General features: G+C 44.0%; 1 protein-coding gene across 2 annotated transcripts in view; it reads right to left on the bottom strand.

The window, feature by feature from the left end:
- Positions 1-2468: 2468 nt before the first annotated feature.
- The window catches only part of Mtr (5-methyltetrahydrofolate-homocysteine methyltransferase), a 104595-nt gene continuing 88838 nt past the window's right edge, over positions 2469-18225 (bottom strand). For both annotated transcript variants that reach the window (XM_076872843.1, XM_076872845.1), the window contains 8 exons: positions 17658-17756; positions 16581-16656; positions 14294-14449; positions 12620-12816; positions 10504-10704; positions 9323-9515; positions 7863-7975; positions 2469-7444 (listed from right to left, as the gene is read on the bottom strand). In XM_076872843.1, coding sequence (XP_076728958.1) covers positions 7358-7444; positions 7863-7975; positions 9323-9515; positions 10504-10704; positions 12620-12816; positions 14294-14449; positions 16581-16656; positions 17658-17756 — 1122 coding nt within the window. In that variant the 3' untranslated portion in view covers positions 2469-7357. The remainder of the gene's footprint in view (positions 7445-7862; positions 7976-9322; positions 9516-10503; positions 10705-12619; positions 12817-14293; positions 14450-16580; positions 16657-17657; positions 17757-18225) is intronic.

Below are 18225 nucleotides of genomic sequence, written 5' to 3'. Positions count from 1 at the left end.
GCCCTTCAAAATGATTTCACCCACTTAATTAATATTTATGCTCCTATTCTGTGCCTGGCAGGATTGCTAACTTTAGGTTCTGGTACTAACTATTGCATGTGATGCTCCTCCTAAGTACTGTAGCAAGTGGAAAGGGACCATGCCTCCCTGTTTCTTAGCTTTTGGGTAAAATTTTGTTTTCCCCAATTGATGGTCAATTTTAATCAATGGAGAAGTTCCATAGGGTCTTTCTCTTGGTTAATCTGAGCTGTTGCGTGATAATGCACAGGGTATGAAGCCTAAGTGGGCTTCTAAATCATATGCAGGGTTTTTTGGTTTTTTTTACATTTTCCTAATTACAAGAAAATGTAATTCACATCTGTTAAGCTGAGATGGAATAAATAACATACAATACACATGCCCCTCCTCCCATTGTCCAATTCAACAAGTAGAGTGCGTGATTGGTAAAAGAGCCACTGATTGGTGGTTTTTTTATTTTGACTCCTAAATTTATTCAAGATTTAATTCATCTAAAAGCTTAGTGGAGAGATGAGATCTGCAGACCCAAAACTAGTCCCAACTCTGCTGGTGACCAAGCCATCACTGAAATTCACTGCACATACTTCAGCTTTCCCAGAGGTTTTTAAATGGATGTTAGGACTTGCCTAGAACAACTGAAGGAGCACTCAGATGACAGGAGAAAACACTTCATGTAAGATCAGCACTGAAATATGTCTTGGAACAAATTGCTCTTTTCCTCAACACTGCATTATTTTTAAAATAACCAAGCATGTTGACACTAAGATGCTCTCCCCCGGCATTCTTCAAATTTTCTTCAACACAATTAAAAAAAATGTTAGGCTAAAATATTTTTAACAAATAATGTTTAGCACTACTTTCATTGAAAACACAGATAAGACAATTTTATGTGATTGAAGATAGGTGAGTACTGTGATTCTTTCAAATAATCTGAAACGCAATGTTGCATTGTCAAAAGTTCCTTGCTCAGCCGCTGCCCATACCTGCCTGGCAGGTCACTCTGTGGATTTGCATCATGGAAGACAGACTGACAAACATCATTTGCATGTTTGTGTTTTATTTCTTTCATTTCATAGAATATATAATCTCAAATCCAAAATCATTTAACCCAAGATCCTTTCTTCAGCAAGAACTGGTTTGCTTGTTTTTTGAGTGTCTTAACAGGCTAGAGTGTCACCCTTATCCAAGGCTTGGCTTTCTACAGCTTCAGTTATTATGGCCAACAGTAGTCCAAAACTATTAAATGGAAAATTCTAGAAACAAACAATTCATCAGTTTTGTGCTCTGTCATTTTAGGTGACATGATGAAGACTCACATTGTGCCCACTCTGTCCTCCAGGGACACACATGACCCCTTTGTCCATCATATCCATGCTGTATATACTACCACCTGTTAGCTGCTTAGTAGCTGTCCTGGTTATCAGATTGTTACTGTATTGCAGTGCCTGTGCTCAACTAGCCCTTATTTTACTTAGTAGTGGCCCCAAAGAGTAAGAGTAGTGATGCTGGCAATTCATATAAGTCAAAGTTCCTTTAGGTGAAAAGATTAAAGTTCTGAACTTAAGGGGGAGAACATACCAATAACTAATAAGAACAAATCTTCTGTGAAACTGTGACAGAAGAAAAGGATATTTGTGCTAGCTCTGCTTCTGCACCTCAAATGGCAAAAGATACTGCCACAGTATAAGAGCCTGGCTAAGATGGGAAAGCACTGCATTCGTAGATGTATGTGTAAAAAAAAAAAAAATAGATTTGGTACTATCAAAGGTGGGGATGGATATCCCAAAAAATCAAAGGGAAATCAATAGGGGAAAAGGACCAAGGGGTGGGAGGGGGAGGGAGGAAAGCAATGGGAGTGATATTGGCCAAATTACATATATCCCATCAATATTACAACTGTAATGCACTCAAAAAAAAAAAAAAAAAAAAGATCTAGTACTATCTGTGGTGTCAGGCATCCATGGAATCCTGGAGTGTGTCCCCAGGGATAAGGGGGCTACTGCGTTAACACTCAAAAGTTAAAGTTGAGGAAAATCTTTAAAATTACATTTGAAGAATGGCAAACGTAAATAGAATTAGAGAATCTGCCAACCTTCCTTGTGCACCTGAACCAGCACTATTTTAAGACACTATAAACAAAAACATGGATAAGGTTCCAAACCTGCCTGCCTCTTCTCCTTTTCACCAAAACCTGATTTCTGGGAGCTATTGGCAGGTGCACAAATGCACCCCTCTCTGATCCAACTACTGTCCATTCTGGCTAAAATACTTTTTCTTTCTTCAAAAAACACATCTGACATACAAACACACCAGACTTAGGAATCTTGTTTCATTTTGCTTTTATTTTTTACAATATACTTACTGCATCTTTTCAATATAGCATATTTCAGATGTACAGAACTGACAGTTATAAAGCGAAACTGTATGTAGCACACACCCAGGCCCTCCCACCCAAGGACTAGAACGTTATTCATTTGACCTTACCTGCTAGTGTTTCTAACTAAAATGCAATGTTGCTTTTCTTTACTGAGTTGCTCTCTGGGTAAAAGAACAAATGGAACTACAGAAATTCAAAAGTTCCTTGCTCAGCTGCTGCCCATACCTGGCAGATCACTCTCTGGATTTACATCATGGAAGACAGACAGTCCCCATTTATTGATCCTCCTGAGCTAAATTTTGGTATATCATTGTTACCTTTTTTAATAGTACAGTTTTGTATGCATGCTCAGACAACATATTCTTTGGTTTTGCTTATTTTTGAGCTCTATGATAATTGTATCTTACTATAAGTAGTGTCATGGAAATTGTTTTTTCCATTAACATTTTGAGATTCATTCTTATTGCCAGGTATAACTACAGATCATTCACTTTCATTACAGATAGAATCACTTAGAGTAAATATACGTAATTTATGAATCTATCCTCTACAAACAGATGTTTCACTTTTTCTAGTTACAAATTATTACACGTTACTATGAACATTCTTGCACATTCCTGCATATACTAAAGGGCAAGACATTGTTGAACATGACTGCGAGGTGAAAGCTAGATCACAAGATCTGCAAACATTCATGTCAGCAAGTGTAACTGTTTTCTACAGGAATGGTGACTTGCACAACGTGTGCGTTTCACAGATCTTCTCTAACCCCTCCTATGATCAGGCCCGATTTTTCAAATCTTAAGGATATACAATGGAATTAAGACTGTGGTCTTAATTCATACTTGCCGAATCAATAATGCTAGGGACATCTTCCTATTCATTTATAAGCCCCATGCGAAATGCCTTTTTAAGTTTCTATTTTTTCAAAATACAAACTATATAACTAATCTTTTATCAGTCATTTGTATTGTGAATACGTCTTTCTCAAGTTCTGGTCTGTTTCTTCACATTAAATTATTTGCTTAATATAGCCCTTGGTTTGGTTGAATTGATTTAATCATCTTTTAGGGTTACTGCCTGTGCCTCAAGAAATTTGTTCCTGCCTTATGGAGGTTTTCATGTGAAGTTTAAAACTGCTGCTGTCTGCACTTTGCACATCTGTAATCGGCTGTCGGGCAAGAGGGGAAGCAGTACAGTGTGGCTGTCCTTCTTTCCCAGATGGACAGCCACACTCTAGCACTGTACTTCTTAAGCTGGCCCTCCTATCCTCACTCGTTGGCCACACCATTCCTGCTGGGCCACCAAGGCCAACACAACACATCCATGGACTGGTTTCTAGGCTCTCATTCCACTGTTCAGAAAGTCACCTCTGCACCACATGACACTCTATGATAAAACTTGATGTACTGTAAAACAAATCCCCTAACCCTCTTCATCTTCAGAAGCATCTGGCCCTCTTATGCCTTTGCTATTCTACATAAGTTTAAATATTTGCTTATGTTTAGCATAACCTTTGTTTGATTTTCTATTGGAAACAGTATTGAATCTATACTCAGTTTGGGAAGCTTTAGTATCTTTATAGTCTTTAATTGTCCCATTCTCTGTGAACAAACAGTTCTTCATTTGTTCTTTTTTAAAATATTTTTTAGTTATACATGGATACAATATCTTTATTTATTTTAATGTGGTGCTGAGGCTCAAACCCAGTACCTCACACATGCAAGACAAGTGCTCCACCACTGAGCTACAACCCCAGTCCTTATTTGTTCTTTTGATGCTTCTTTAGCCTTTAAACTGTTTTATTTATTTATTTATTTACTTACTTACTTTTTTATTTATTGTACCAGGGATTGGACCCAGGGGTACTTAACCACTGAGCCACATCATCCTTAGTCTCTTTTTATTAAGACAGCGTCTCACTAGCTTTGAACTTGTGATCCTCCTACCTTAGCCTCCTGAGCTGCAGGGATTACAGGAGTGCACCACTGTGCCTAGCTCTTTATTCTTCAAATGCTAAACAGAACTCCATCACTGTGTTCCTGAATAAATCTACCACCATCCAACTCAAGTAGGATAAGTGCATCTTTAAGTGCAAAGTTCTGAAAAAAGATTATGGGTAAGCCTAAGGCTTGTGGCTTAGGCAGAAGCATCTCTCTCCGTCAGTGAATGTGCTCGGATTAAGACGAGAGGCATCAAAGACAGGGTTTGGGACACAGGGTGAGACCCAAATATGTCCTCGGGAAGGAGCTGAGCATCACCATGTCCATCAGCATAAGGAAGTCTGGATGGAGAGGACTGCAGCTATCGACTAGACAGCCTCCCCTCTCAGATAGCACTGCCTGAGAGGCCACTGCTGACCAACTGCTGGGGACATGAGAGTTTCAGTGGGTAGAGAAAAGGGCTGATAAATTATCATAAATATAGAGGGTTAACTAGAGAAGGAATGTCAAGGGGGAACCAGTGTAGAGAAATTTTTTGAAAAACTGGTCAATACTGTCTAAAACCAAAGAAAAAAAAACCTGTTGGAAAGGCCTCTGGGACTAATAATCACGAGGTCCCTAGTGGCAGGAGTAATGAGAAAGCACAGGGCAGGGGTTTGTGTATGTGTGTGCATTACACAGAGAACATGAGGAGAAGATGGCTGGAAGGGGCGAGGCACCCTAGGTCTGCTGACGGCATGCCTGACTGTTCTCCATGAGTTCACCATATGAAGGGTGGCGGCTAGCAGAATGGCTCAAAGGAGAAATAGTATTTAAGACCTGAGATCAACCAACAGCCTCCTGCAAACCAGCCTCCTCAGTAACAGCAGAACCAGCAGCAAAATGGGGACAATTCTTTAGAGGGAAAAGTTAACATGGAGCCTTGGTGAATGTGGAGGTGCTAAGCGCGTGGTTCTCGTCAGTCCCAGATGCTGACAATGGAAGAGGTTGTGGGTTGAGTAAGCCACACAGGGAAGACCTGAGTCTAGAATGTCACTAAACTCCCTGCCTTTGAAGTCCTGCTTCTCTGGCACCTGAGATAAACCCAGGAGGGTGCCTTTCAGGTTGTATTTTATATTTTTAATGATCACAGTAGGTACTTGAACTTACAAAATGTTTGTCTTTAGAAACAGATTTTTCATGGGATTAAACTGATATCACATTCAAGAAAGCCACTCTATCTCAAACCAGCTGAGAGAAGATATGGCAAGTATTTAACAATCAAGACACTCTTAGTAACTATTCAGATAAAATACATTAAGATATTTGAAGGAGGTTTCTTTTTCCCACAGAAGAATGTCCCAAAGCCTAAATAATATACCTGCTATGGAACAGGAAGTAAGTCCTCCAACTAGGTGGCTCAGGACACCAAGTGCTATTCTCAATCTGAAACAAGTTAAGTGTATCTAAAGAAAATACACAATCACCTTCACTTCAGGGGTAAGTGATGCTGGAAATGTATGTTGCTCTGTAATAAACACATACATGCTATGAATGCTATACAGAATTATTTCCCAAGTCTTTTTATTTTCCCCCTTTCACCTCCAACAAACCTGAACATACCACTGCTTTAGGGGCATGGCCTGCTGATATGCAGTGAGATAAGGGAGGATGTTTGGCTCACAATGAGTGAGTCCCAGTGGAGCACATAACATAGGAGGCAGATTCTCTTTCCCAGTCAAATGAGGTCTGAACCCCTGATCTAGCAGGTTCAGTCCAGTCATTACCATGCACATTTCCCCATTCTTTTGCCCTCTGTTAACCTCTTGTTCTCTTTCCAGGAGCACCTGCTACATGATGAGTCTGGGGGTTACCTACAAAACTCCACAGAAGTTACCATTTATTAAGAACTTGCTGTGTGCCAGATGTCATGTGAACTGTCCCACATGTGTCATCTCCTTTAGTCTTCATCTCATGTCAATGAGACAAAAACCACTCTTTATTCTCACTTTACAGATGAGAAAGCAGTATTGGAAAGCCTAAGTAATTTACTTATATCACACAGTAGTTAAATAGCCAAAGCTGAAATTTGAGTCCACATATATCTGACTTTGAGGTCCATGCACTTACCATTTCCCCTAAAATGACCCAGAACAAGTCAATAGGCTATTTCTAAACTGTATGATTATCAAGTTGGATCAGTATAGAAAAAGAAGAATTGAATGACTTCAAACTGTCCACAGTCCAACTCTGCAAAGGTCACTGCAGCTAAGCTAAGAATCTGCTCAATTCTGAAGACAACTAAAAGACATGAACCACCCTTAATTGCCACTCCTTCTCCACTTCCTTTTATCCCCCCTCAGGGAAGAGATTAGGAAATTGTGGGAGCACAAAAAAGCTTGGAGAGCATGACTGCACTCAGTCACACCAGGGCAAACAGCTCAATATTTCTGACAGGCAAGCAGTGAGATGCCTTTGTCAAAAGGAGTTCTGCAGCCATTTAGCTGAGCCTTAGAAAATGAGGTCTTTCCAAGAGAGCAGAGATACTCTCTTTCCTGTCAGAGTCTGCTGTTGGGACCATTTAGATTAAAACACCCCATTTCTCACAGTGGCACTCTGCTCCAGGGTTACATTTCTCTATTTCTCTATTCCAACCAGGTTGCAGGCTTCTTTTCTAGGAGAAGTAAGTTCCCTCCTAGATCCAAGGTAAAATGGAGAAGAAGCAGGCTGACTTGCTTTGAAATGCAAAAGACCTGTCTCCAGCTTGTCCAGTCCTCAGGTACTAGGGACACCATGAGAGCCATGGAACCTCACTGCTATTCATTCAAGGTACCTAAAAACAGTGATGTCTTCCAGAAGTCCCCAGAAGCCCCATTCCTCCATAGCGTCTCCAGGATAGTTTCCAAAGCTAGAAGCAGGGCTGTGCTGACCAGATGCATTCAGGCCTTTGTTGTTGTTTTTAAGGCACTTTGGATTATCTTTCTTTGGGGTCAGCAAGCATACAGAAGGTTAAGAGGAGGAGGGCGGGCGGGAGGAAAAGTTAGTCTGTATCATATCCCAAGATGGGTCCAAGCCATTTCTCCACATCAGCCACAGTCATGTTCTTCCTCAGAGCATAATCTTCAACCTGCAAAAGACAGAAGCACCCAAGTAAATCCAAGTGTTAAGACTTTCTGAACTAAAGTTTCCTCAGGTTTTGTCAAAAAACATTAAGTACCTTCCATTTCTTTTCATTTCTTTTCTTAGTAGCAATCTACTGAGTTAAATGCAGATAGATATCTATATAGATAGATAGATGTCTACCTAGCTGCCTTCATCTCTGGGCAGAAAACAGTACTTAATAAATACCCGCTGTATGGAAGCAGGCTGTGTATGCTCCTGGTAGAAGGAGGGCTGGAATAAGGTAATGGGCTAAGATCAAATTCAGACATTAATGGGGAAAATATCGTCATTCCCTTCCCTTCCTTTATTCTCATTCACATGTAAAATAAAATAGATTCTAGAGTTCCATATAAAACAGGCATCCAAGGAAACCACACACTTACCTGATCCTTGGAAATTTTCCCCACAGCAAAATATCTGGACTGCAGATTGGAGAAGTAGAGGCCCGACACTGAAGAGGCGGGTGCCATTGCCAAAGACTCTGTCAACCTGATGCCTAGAGAGAGCAATACAGGAAAACGCTCATTCACTGGGGGCCTCGTGCGGGGCACTCAGTAGACTGGATGGCACTCAGTAGACTTGCTGAACACATAAATGAAAGTAAACTTATACCTTCTAGGTAGACACATGGCCCAGCAAGAAAGCTGTGACCACAAGGGTCTAGCAAATTCCTACCGGACAGAAAAACAAAGTCAGAACATACAAGAGACTGGGAAGAGACTCTCTGTACTCTTCCCCTGTTACCAAAGATCAGTGCAGAGGCCACGACCCGCTGCTAAGCCTGGGGAAGACACAGCCATCTGACAGCTCCACATAGCTCCAGGGGCCAGCAACACGAGCAATGACTGACAGCTGGTGCCAGTGAGGAATGAGCTCACAACAGCACAAAAAGAAGCGATACTTTCTCCTGGGGTCTGGGAACCCAAAAGGACTCCCAAGGCTATCTATTCTAAGCTACTCAGGTTATGGACATGGAAAGAGAACAACTCAAAAGTCAAGTGCCTTGCCATAGCTGGCTTGTGGAAAATAGGACCCAAATCCAGATCCCAGGACTGCTTGCATTTTGCAGTTTCTCACTTCAACCTGGATTCCTTTAGCTCTGCCAGCTTGGCAGCATGCCTTTCATTATTCCCACTGAAAACTGCAAACTCTGCCTTAGTCTTGTCAACCACGTGATCTGTGGTAAGGGCTAGAACCTGCATAAGGATGGGACAATGCACAGCCACAAAACCATGGCAGATTCTACCCTGGGCCAGGGACGCTGACACTGGGCACCCAGGGCTCCATCTCAAGAGGACATGTGCCAACTTTCCATTTTAACTATGAGAATCAAAACATAGATAAAACATGAGTGAATTATGAATACAGAAGAGCATAAATGTTCATCCCAGCATGATAGGAAAGAGAAGGGAGCTGGGAACTCTGAAAGGCTGGTGTCCAGAGATACCACAAGCAAACAATATGGGCCTGAAGCAGATAAAACCACCAACAGGACATCATCTGTGGGTTGCTAAGGAGGGATGAAAGACACTATCACACCAGCAAGAGAGACCTGGGGCAAGAGGGGAATGGGCCAGCAAGGGGTGGGAGAAGACATCTCATCCATGATGGGTCAAGAGAAAATAATTTAAATTGATCAGTCTATAAAGGTGATATAAAAAGACAATACAGTAGTGAAAATAAAATACAATGCATAGCTAAAAGTGAGAAAGGGAGGGATAAGAATTGATTTCATCATAACTCTTCTATTTTTTAAAAATCTCTAACCATAGGTGCCATTACCCTGGTAAAAAGCGTAACTGAGTGAGGAAAGACAGGCGCTCACCCTTCCACACACACACACCTGTGCACTGCTCGATGTTGGCCAGTCTCCACATGGTGAGTTTCTCAGTGTGGTCAGGCTGGCTGGGGTAGCCGGGAGCTGGCCGAATCCCCTCATACCGGAGCTTGCGCAGATCCGGGATGCTTAGCTGCTCACTGCTGCAGTAGGCCCAGAATTCTCTGCGAACCCTCTCATGAAGCTCCTCTGCAAAGGCCTAGGAACCAGAGCAGAGGCACGCTCAGGCAGCGGCAGGAGCATGTGGCATGCCAGCAACCTCCCTTACGGTAAAAGCCACATGGAACAGCCTCCCTCGGCAGGCCCACAACCCAGGTGAAGTTGCCAAGAGGGGACAGGCTGCATTCTTGAGAGTTTATCCTTTCATTAGCCACTCCGCTGCTCTACAGCAACCTGAACCTGGACTCTGAGTGTCAGGTTTAATCATCTGAGAATTTCAAGATTTTTAATACTAATGTTCTCTGAAGGTCAGTCTACAGTACCACTCCCAGAAAGAGCAGCAGAGACCACACAGCTGCGTTCCTCCATGGCTCACCACAGGGAAAGGGGGCAGGCTCTCCCCACAGCCTTGGCTGCCCTATCCCATATAGCAAGATGAAGAATCTATAGAAGATACGAACATCAGAAGGGGTTCTAAAACAAACATGTTTTGCTTTGCAGCAGCAGGGGGTATCAGGGATCAAACTCAGAGGCACTCAACCTCTGAGCCCCATCCCCAGCCCTATTTTGTATTTTATTTAGAGACAGGGTCTCACTGAGGTGCTTAGTGCCTCATGGTTGCTGAGGCTGGCTTTGCACACGCAATCCTCCTGCCTCAGCCTCCCCAGCCACTAGGATTACAGATGTGCACCACCACACCTAATCTGGTTTTTAATTCTGGGGGGTTTTCAGAAAAACATCACACCACAGCAAGTAAAGGAGGCATCAGACATAAGGCAAGAGGTCAAGGTTCTAAGGCAATGGGTAACTACAGCACCACTGAAGGTTTTCCTTTGCCTGAAGGATGATACGTGAAAACTACTTAAGGATTCATGAATTCTAAAACATGTTGTAATGTTAAAGCCAGCACAGCATATGAATCAAGGAAAAAAAGAGTGGTTTTAATAGTGGTATCTTTCTGATACTGTTGTGGTTATCTCACCCAGCTGGACTCCACTTCAGTGCCCAGTACACCATCGTTGCCTTACCTCTGCCAGCCGATCCCCCAGAGCCTTGACCATGATGCTGCTGTAGTCATCGCCCTGATCCTCATAGGCCTTGCTCAGCTCTTCCACCCCAAAACATGCAACAGCAAACAGGCCCAGATAGTCCCGGATCCCAGAATGCAGAGGAGCAATGAAGTCCGAGAGGCACTGGTACGAGTCTGTGCTGGCAGAGTCCTTCTCGGCCTTAAAACCCAAGCAGCAGGAATAGAGGTTATTAGCATGGATCTGGCACCAAGACTGGCACAGAGGAAAGCAAATGGGGATCTTCAAATAATTAAGCTTCATGGCACAGGGATGTTACCTATTTTGCTCACTATTAAACCTGTGGCACTTAGAACAGTAGCTGACATAGTGAGTATTCAATGAATATTTGTTGAATAAACAAATTGCTGTGGTTTGAGTGTATGCCTCAAAAAGTTCATGTGTGTAATTCCTTAAAGTGGCAATGTAGGGAGATGGGGGCCTGGTGGGAGGTATCTGGATTCTTATAAACGTACTACTGTCTTTCTTACAGGAACGGTAAACTATGGCTGGAGTTCAACCGTCTTTCCTTGTGTGTGTGTGTGTGTGTGTGTGTGTGTGTGTGCGCGCGCGTGTTGTGCCCTCTCCCCATTTCTGCCACGTTATGAAGCAGTACATGACCTTTACCAGAAGTGGCTACATAGCTTGAACTTCCCAGCCTCCAAAATATAAACAGAAATAATTTTTTTTCTTAATAAATTATCAGTCTCATGTATTCTGTCATAGCAACAGAAAATGGAATAGGATACAAGTAAAATAAGATTTTAAAAACCCACTTATTTGTTCACTCACACACTGCACTGTGCTAGGAACCAGAATCTTAAACAAGCATACAAAAAAAAAAAAAAAGTTCCCCCCACCATAAGGTTTTCTCCACCCCCGCCCCTTTTGTTTTGTTTTATTGCTGGACTGGACTGGAGATTGAACCCAGGGCCCTCTACACTGAGCTACATCCCCAACCCTACTTATGTTAATGCAAGGTCTTACCAAATTGCAGAGGTTAGCCTCAAACTTCCAATATTCCTACTTCAGCTTCCTGAATAATGTGCACATACCACTGCACCCAGCTTGTCCTCAATGTATTTTTAATCCAGATCAACATTAAGTCCTGGTGCTATGTTTGCATGGGGACCACTAGATGTATAAGCTCCACAAACATCATCAGATGTGGTTCAACAAACTATTAGGGTCAACATTATATAGGCCATGCGCTGTCTGCCACAGGGGACAGTGCAGGAGACAGCTGGGTCACCCCAGGACAGTCTGAAACCAAAGAGCTCAGTTGGGTTTGCTTGTGACTCTCTTCATAGCCCAGGTGCCTATCCTTGCCCATTTTCCACTCTCACCTGATGACTGACTCTCCCAGGAATTAAGGTGACAACTAAGGTCTTATGAACATTACATAGTCAATAAATAACTGAAGAGACAAACAGGTTGCAACGAATATTAACTAACATTAACCACACGCTCGCTAGATGCCATTCTTTATATGAACTGCTAATTTAACTCTCTAAACAGCCTAGGAAAGTGATACTACTAGCTCCACCTCACAGGTAAGACATCTGATGCTCAGAGAACTTGGTCAACCAGACCAGGCTCAGAAGAGTCAGGGCCAGGGGCCAGGTACCAACGCTCCCTTGGTACTATCCACAGATGCTCCTGTATATGTGGTATTGCTTGTGACTGATCAATTAATCCATGAATAGCCACTCAGAAGCTTCACAAGCTATCTGCCAGCCATGAAAGCAAGTACAACCTGACCCTGGGCAGAAAATCAGCCAGTGCTGCAGGCAAGATGGTGATTAAACCCCTCAGCAGGGGCAGGGGTTGTGGCTCAGGAAGCCATGCTTCCTGTCCACCTGCAGACGCTTCTGCTGCTGCCCAAGAGGCCTTGCCAGGTCTACCCATGCTGTGCCTTCTCCTGCCATCCTCACAGGTGCTGTGGGCCTGGGCCCATGGAGGATGAGGTGGAGCATCATTTATACAAAGCTCGGATTCAATTTACAGTAATGTTGTAGTTTAGTGACTGAACCCAAAAGTAACAGCAGTGTGTTCACTGTCCCTACACCCTTCGTACCTGCTGCCTCAACCCATGAAAGGTGGCTATGGGCTCCGCAGCCTGAGGCACCACACCCTCTGCATACAGATGGATGTCGTCCTGGACACTCTGCGCTGGCCAGAATCCAACCACACCCCTGGCCTGGAGTTTTCTTTGACCAATCAGTGCATTCAGCATACTCTGGGCATCATCATACACCTTTCTGGCCTCTTCACCTATTAGGAAAATACAGAAAGAATTCACTTAAAGATGCCAAAAGTAACCAGTAAGGAATGCTTATTTTTTTAAAAACCACCACCCCTGGGCCCGTTTCCCTTTCACCCCTCCTCACTCCCCTCTAAGCCTTCTGATATTGGCCACCAGCACAGCTGAAAGGAAGCAGGCGGGGCTGATGGTTCCCTTGAAACACAGCTCCCAGTCTGCCTCCCCCAGCTCAAGCCACTTGCATTTTTCCATTTCACAAAAAGCTGAGAGCCAAAGCTATGGCAGCCCAAAGCAGTCTATCAGAGGGCAAGAAAAGCAGGCTGAATCCCAGTCTCCCTGATATTTCTGTGCACCCATGACTCTCCTGGTTCCACAGTGATCTTAAGGCGTGGGACAGGGTAAGGAGGAAGGAGTGGCTCCAAATGCTCCTATGTGGCCTCAATGCTGTGCCTGCACAGAGGAGTCAGGCCCCAGAACACCCTCCCTTGGTTTCTGCATCTATAACACTGAGGTCCCAGGCCCATGCTGGGGCCAGTCCTACAGCCCCATGATTTCTTGCCTGTGAGGCTGAGGGGCAGCGCAGTGAGAAGCCCCTGACAACCATCACCCTCCTGGCTACCTGGGAGCTGCTGAGTCTCAGCATCTTAACATATGTGCCCAGGACCTCTCCAACAAACTGGCAAAGGCTGGCTTCTCAACTCTTCCCAAAACTCACCTCATATTTCTGAGTCCACCCTCCAACTCACTCTGATCTGGCCATTTCCTAACTTTGACTGGCTCTGCACTGTGAGCCCTTGTGTCGAGGGTAGGTTTGGGGGTGAGGCTAGTTGTGAGAACTGGGGCTCAATTTATCAACTCACCCATTCTCTAGTTTATCACCCCCAATCCCTCTCTGCTCCCTAATGCTCTGGGCACAGTGGGCTCCTGGCAGTTCCCCACACAGGAAACCTGTCTGAGCCTTCTCAGATCTGCCTCCTCTGCCTGGAATGCCCTTTACTTCAGTGCCACCTCACATCCCCAGGCCCAGCCTCAGTAAATCCCACTTCCAAAAAGCAGTTTGAATACTGCCTCATCCAGGAAGCCTGGTCTGAGCTCCCCATCTGAGCTCTAGCTCTTCCTGGGTCTGCAGGACCCGCAGGAGTAGTGTAGCACTTCCAGTATTCTCAGCTGTCCCAGTGAGTCAGGTACTGGATGGCAGGATTAACTGTCTCCTTCTGTTTATCTCTAGTGCCCAGCACAGAGTCCAGCATGTAAAAGATGTCAATAAACATTTATCAAAAGGGTGAATAAATGAAACACCAAATTTAGTCTCCGTAATAGGACTGACCACGCAATTTAAAAACCATCTGAAAGTTAAGCAGGTTAATAAAATGAAAGCAGCTACACTCTGCATAATTCAAATACATGTCTTATCAAATACTCCTGCCTTCAAAGTCATAATACTACATCTTAAATATCAGGCAGTAACACAGGACCTACTGAACTAACCTACTGTTTTGTCGTTAAATATCTTGGGAAAGCCTCGATTCGGGTACTTGCCACGGAGCTGCCAGACATCAAAGAAAGGCTTCCAGTCAATGTAGTCCACCAGCTTCTGCAGGTCATAGTCTTCAAAGACTCGGGTCCCGATAAACATGGGCTTCACTACAGGAGGGAAACACAGTGGGCAATTCTGGCACAGGCTGAGCCCCTTGCGCGGGTGCAGAGCCTGAGAGGCCTGTTTCCCTGAGCCTCACTCTGCGGGCTCCCACGTTCTGCCTCCTGCCTGTCACCCGTAGGAGTTTTTGTACAAAGAGGGGAACTTTAAATTACCCTGGGGAAGGAGTCATTCTGCACTGAACCTTAAATAAAACCATTCTTCCCATGGTGTTTCCACCACCCTGGAAATACTGCCCTCAGCCCTCCATTCCCACCCCAGGAAAAAGGAGGATTTGTGTCAATTTCCCCTTATACAAATGAAAACAATATAAAATAAAGACCACCAGGGGTGGGGTACAGCCCACTGGTAGAGGGCTTGCCTAGTATGTGCAAGGCCCTGGGTTTCATTCCCAGGTCCACAAAGTAAATAATAAACAAAGGCCACAGAAAAACAAAGATAGTAAGTTACTTGTATATAAAGTCTGCAACGATGAAACAAGTCAGTACTGCCTGCTAACACATATGCACAAAGTATAAGGACATGTACAGAAATGAAATCCCAAATTCAGCATTGTGGTTATTTCCACAGGGGAGGAAGGGACACAGGGTACTGTGTCCTATTTATACAGGACAATCTCTTCTTATAAACACCCATTATGTCAGTTTGTTTGGTAACAAGTCATACGGTCCCCTTAGGGGTTGCATGACTACTACCCCCATTCTCCTGATTACAGTGGCCTCTTTCCAGGGAGGCAGGGAAAAACTTCTGCTGCAGAGTCAGAGGACAGGCTTACTCTCGATCAACCTGGTCACCCAGAGATCAAGAGTTGCCCCAAACTCTACCACCCAGGCCCTTGAGAGGAAACTTTCCTTTCTTCCTATAGTTCCTGAAATGCTACGCTGTCCTCACAACATTTCTGGGGTCCATATCTTAGGGCCCCACATCTTGGACAGCAGGTCAGAGCCCTGAAAAATGGCCACTTGGAGAGTGTCCCTACTTCTGTCAGGAACAGTGGGACCTCCCGGGACTATTTCTATCAAAGCATGTTTGGGATGCCTGACTTGGTCAAGACAGACCTGCCCTAGGGCTATTAGCCCCACTTCAAAGTGAGACAAAAGGCAAAATGTCACAGCAGGGACTACACAGCAATGGATCTGTTTGCTCCAAGGTTCTTACATGTCTCACATTAGCCTCACAGGACTTCCTTTCTACACCCTGGAAACGGTCAGATATGGAAGACAGACACTCAAGGTCATTCAGAGAAACAGCCAGCAGCGAGCTGGCATTGAGAACCCCCCTCCTCCCAATCTGGCATTCTTTCCACCAAACTACACTCGGCGGGAATGAAATTAGAACCAAGCACACCTACATTTCCAATTTAATCCTCTCAACTCTGATGAGCATGTGTACAACACAGATGTCGTGAGCACTGAAAGCTGATCTGAGATACTACTTGAAACTATGACTTCAACTAACACAACCCCTGCTCACCCTGCCTGGGTTTGCATTTGTAGCTCAAGCCTCTCTGAGCCTGTCAAACACCTCACACATTCTATTCCCTTGGGAACACCTATGTGAGCAAGGTAGCTAGGAAAAAAACAAAAGGAAGAAACCAAATGAAACAAAAAGAAAGGGAAGCATCCAGATAAATACAAGGTGAGCAAGAAATAGGGGCTGAAGCTTTGCTGCACTGTTTCAAGACCTGAGAGTATAAAGGAGTTTTCTATTTCAGACCTTCCCCGCCTGCCCTTGGGCCTGCTCAAGACACAGGTCAGGCTGAGGGAGGACCACTCAAGCACAGCTCAGAGAAAGCACAGTCCTGTAGCTCCCTGAACACTTAAGAGACAAATCCAAACTGGAATCCTAGGAACCTTTCAATTATTCCCTGAAACTCAGTTTCTTCTGTCAAAATGGAGCCTACACCCATGCTCACTACAGAGCTGTCTGAACTTCCTCTCAGGACAGTGTCTAGCAGACGACAGGTTTTCCTGTTTACTTTCTTGTCAGTCATCAGGGCCACTTGTTATTATGCACAACTGAGAGTCACTAGCTGCTGGTTTCATTCTGTAGCCCCAAAATTGCAAACATCTCCTCAGCATATTGTCAGTTATCACACCCAGCTATCTCCATACAGACCTGGGTGAGGTTCCATCAACCAGTCAATATGGAAACCATTTTTTCTGGCTTGACTTAAGGGTAAGTATTTCCTCTCCTGTTGGGGGAAAAAATAGTTATTTAGGCTGAGACTCTTACTTCTTCCACATCTACTATAAACATATAACCAAGAAAGTCAATACAGAATCTTTGCAAGAAAATGAATGCCATTTAGTGAAAATCTTTATCCTAAAAAGGTTCTCCTCTTCTATCCAACATGGCTTCAGACACTGGAACAGGAGCAGAAAAGACTAATAACTTTCTCTTAGCTATGGATATGTAATTATAAGGCTACCCTGCAGCCCCAACAGTCTTGCATGCCAATGCCTTCAGAACACCCGAGGCCTATCATCAACCACCCAGGGGACCAGAAGGTAAAACCAAGGAATTGTCACTGTGGACAAACCTAAGGGGAAAGAAAAAGCCACTCACAGTGAGCCAGGCTTGCTGGCAACTCAAAAACCAATCCACGTCCTTTCTTCATGCAGTCTGTTAACTGATTCACTTCCCTAACAACTCCCAAATTCCACTCCCCCAACCAAAATCCCAGAAGCAAATAACCAGGAGGAAATACCCCAAAGACTTCAAAAGAGTAATTATAGATTCCTCAAAGCTGACAGAGGGCAGGACAGTTACTGACACAGTTCTGCACAGTCAGGGTGAGTTCATCAGGGAAAGAGGCTCAGGAAGGTCCTGGCTAACACCTCCATTTTCCTTCATTATTCCCTCATAGCAGAGCTCTATGGGTAGTGTGCAGCTCCTATTTGCCGGCAGGTATGAGCTCATATTAATTCATTCTCATAACTCTGGCTTCTAGCACAGCACCGACCACCTGTGGGGGACCCAGCACATGTTTGCCTCAATAGATTAAGGTTCATTTTAATATAACCAAAAGTGCTTGGGAACTTAAGACAATAGAGAACTCTGATTTGAATTACAAAGCAGGACTTCTCTGAAAGGACCCTAACTAAGCCTTTTCCTTCCTTAAAACAGTAAAGGAAGATCACCACAAGATCACCTTATTGCCCAAACAAATAAAATCCTGTTTCTGTCATTTACCTTGAGATTCTCATAATGGTCCTGTCTAATATCTTCATATTCTTCCATGATTTCTTCAAAGAATTCATCTTTTAGATTTTCATCTAACAGTTGAGAACACTGAAATGCAAAATAAAGTCAGTAACCAGAGAACAGCAAACAATAAAAACTCTGGAGACACCTCCCTAAGAAAGGCTCCCCTAACAACGTTCTCTCTCACTTGGCCAACTGTGTTCACTCCTGCCCAGGCGTGCAGTACCAGGTGAACTCAGTGAGCTTTAGGTACAAAATCCTGTACATGCCAAAGAAAGTCCTAATCCTGGACTCCTCCCCTGTAGATAAGCTCTAAGCCCCTGGGATATCCTGCCTGATAAGAGTGTCATTGTATACCTGGGCTTTGGGCCTTGCCAGAGTTGATACCAACAATATCATTTATGGTGAGGGTTGTGGTTCAGGCTGTATCTGTTTAACCTTAGAAGGGTTGAAGACTAAGCTGCTAAGACCAGACACGTGGGCATATGTGACAAGTCAGCAAGGTCTGAGTAAGCGTCCTCCAAGTCCTTTTGGTGAATCACTGAATTTGAAGGTG

The sequence above is a fragment of the Callospermophilus lateralis genome, chromosome 13 (assembly GCF_048772815.1).
Source record: "Callospermophilus lateralis isolate mCalLat2 chromosome 13, mCalLat2.hap1, whole genome shotgun sequence".
Lineage (NCBI taxonomy): Eukaryota > Metazoa > Chordata > Mammalia > Rodentia > Sciuridae > Callospermophilus > Callospermophilus lateralis.
Note: the sequence above shows the minus strand (reverse complement) of the source record. Positions and strands in the feature narration are given on the sequence as shown.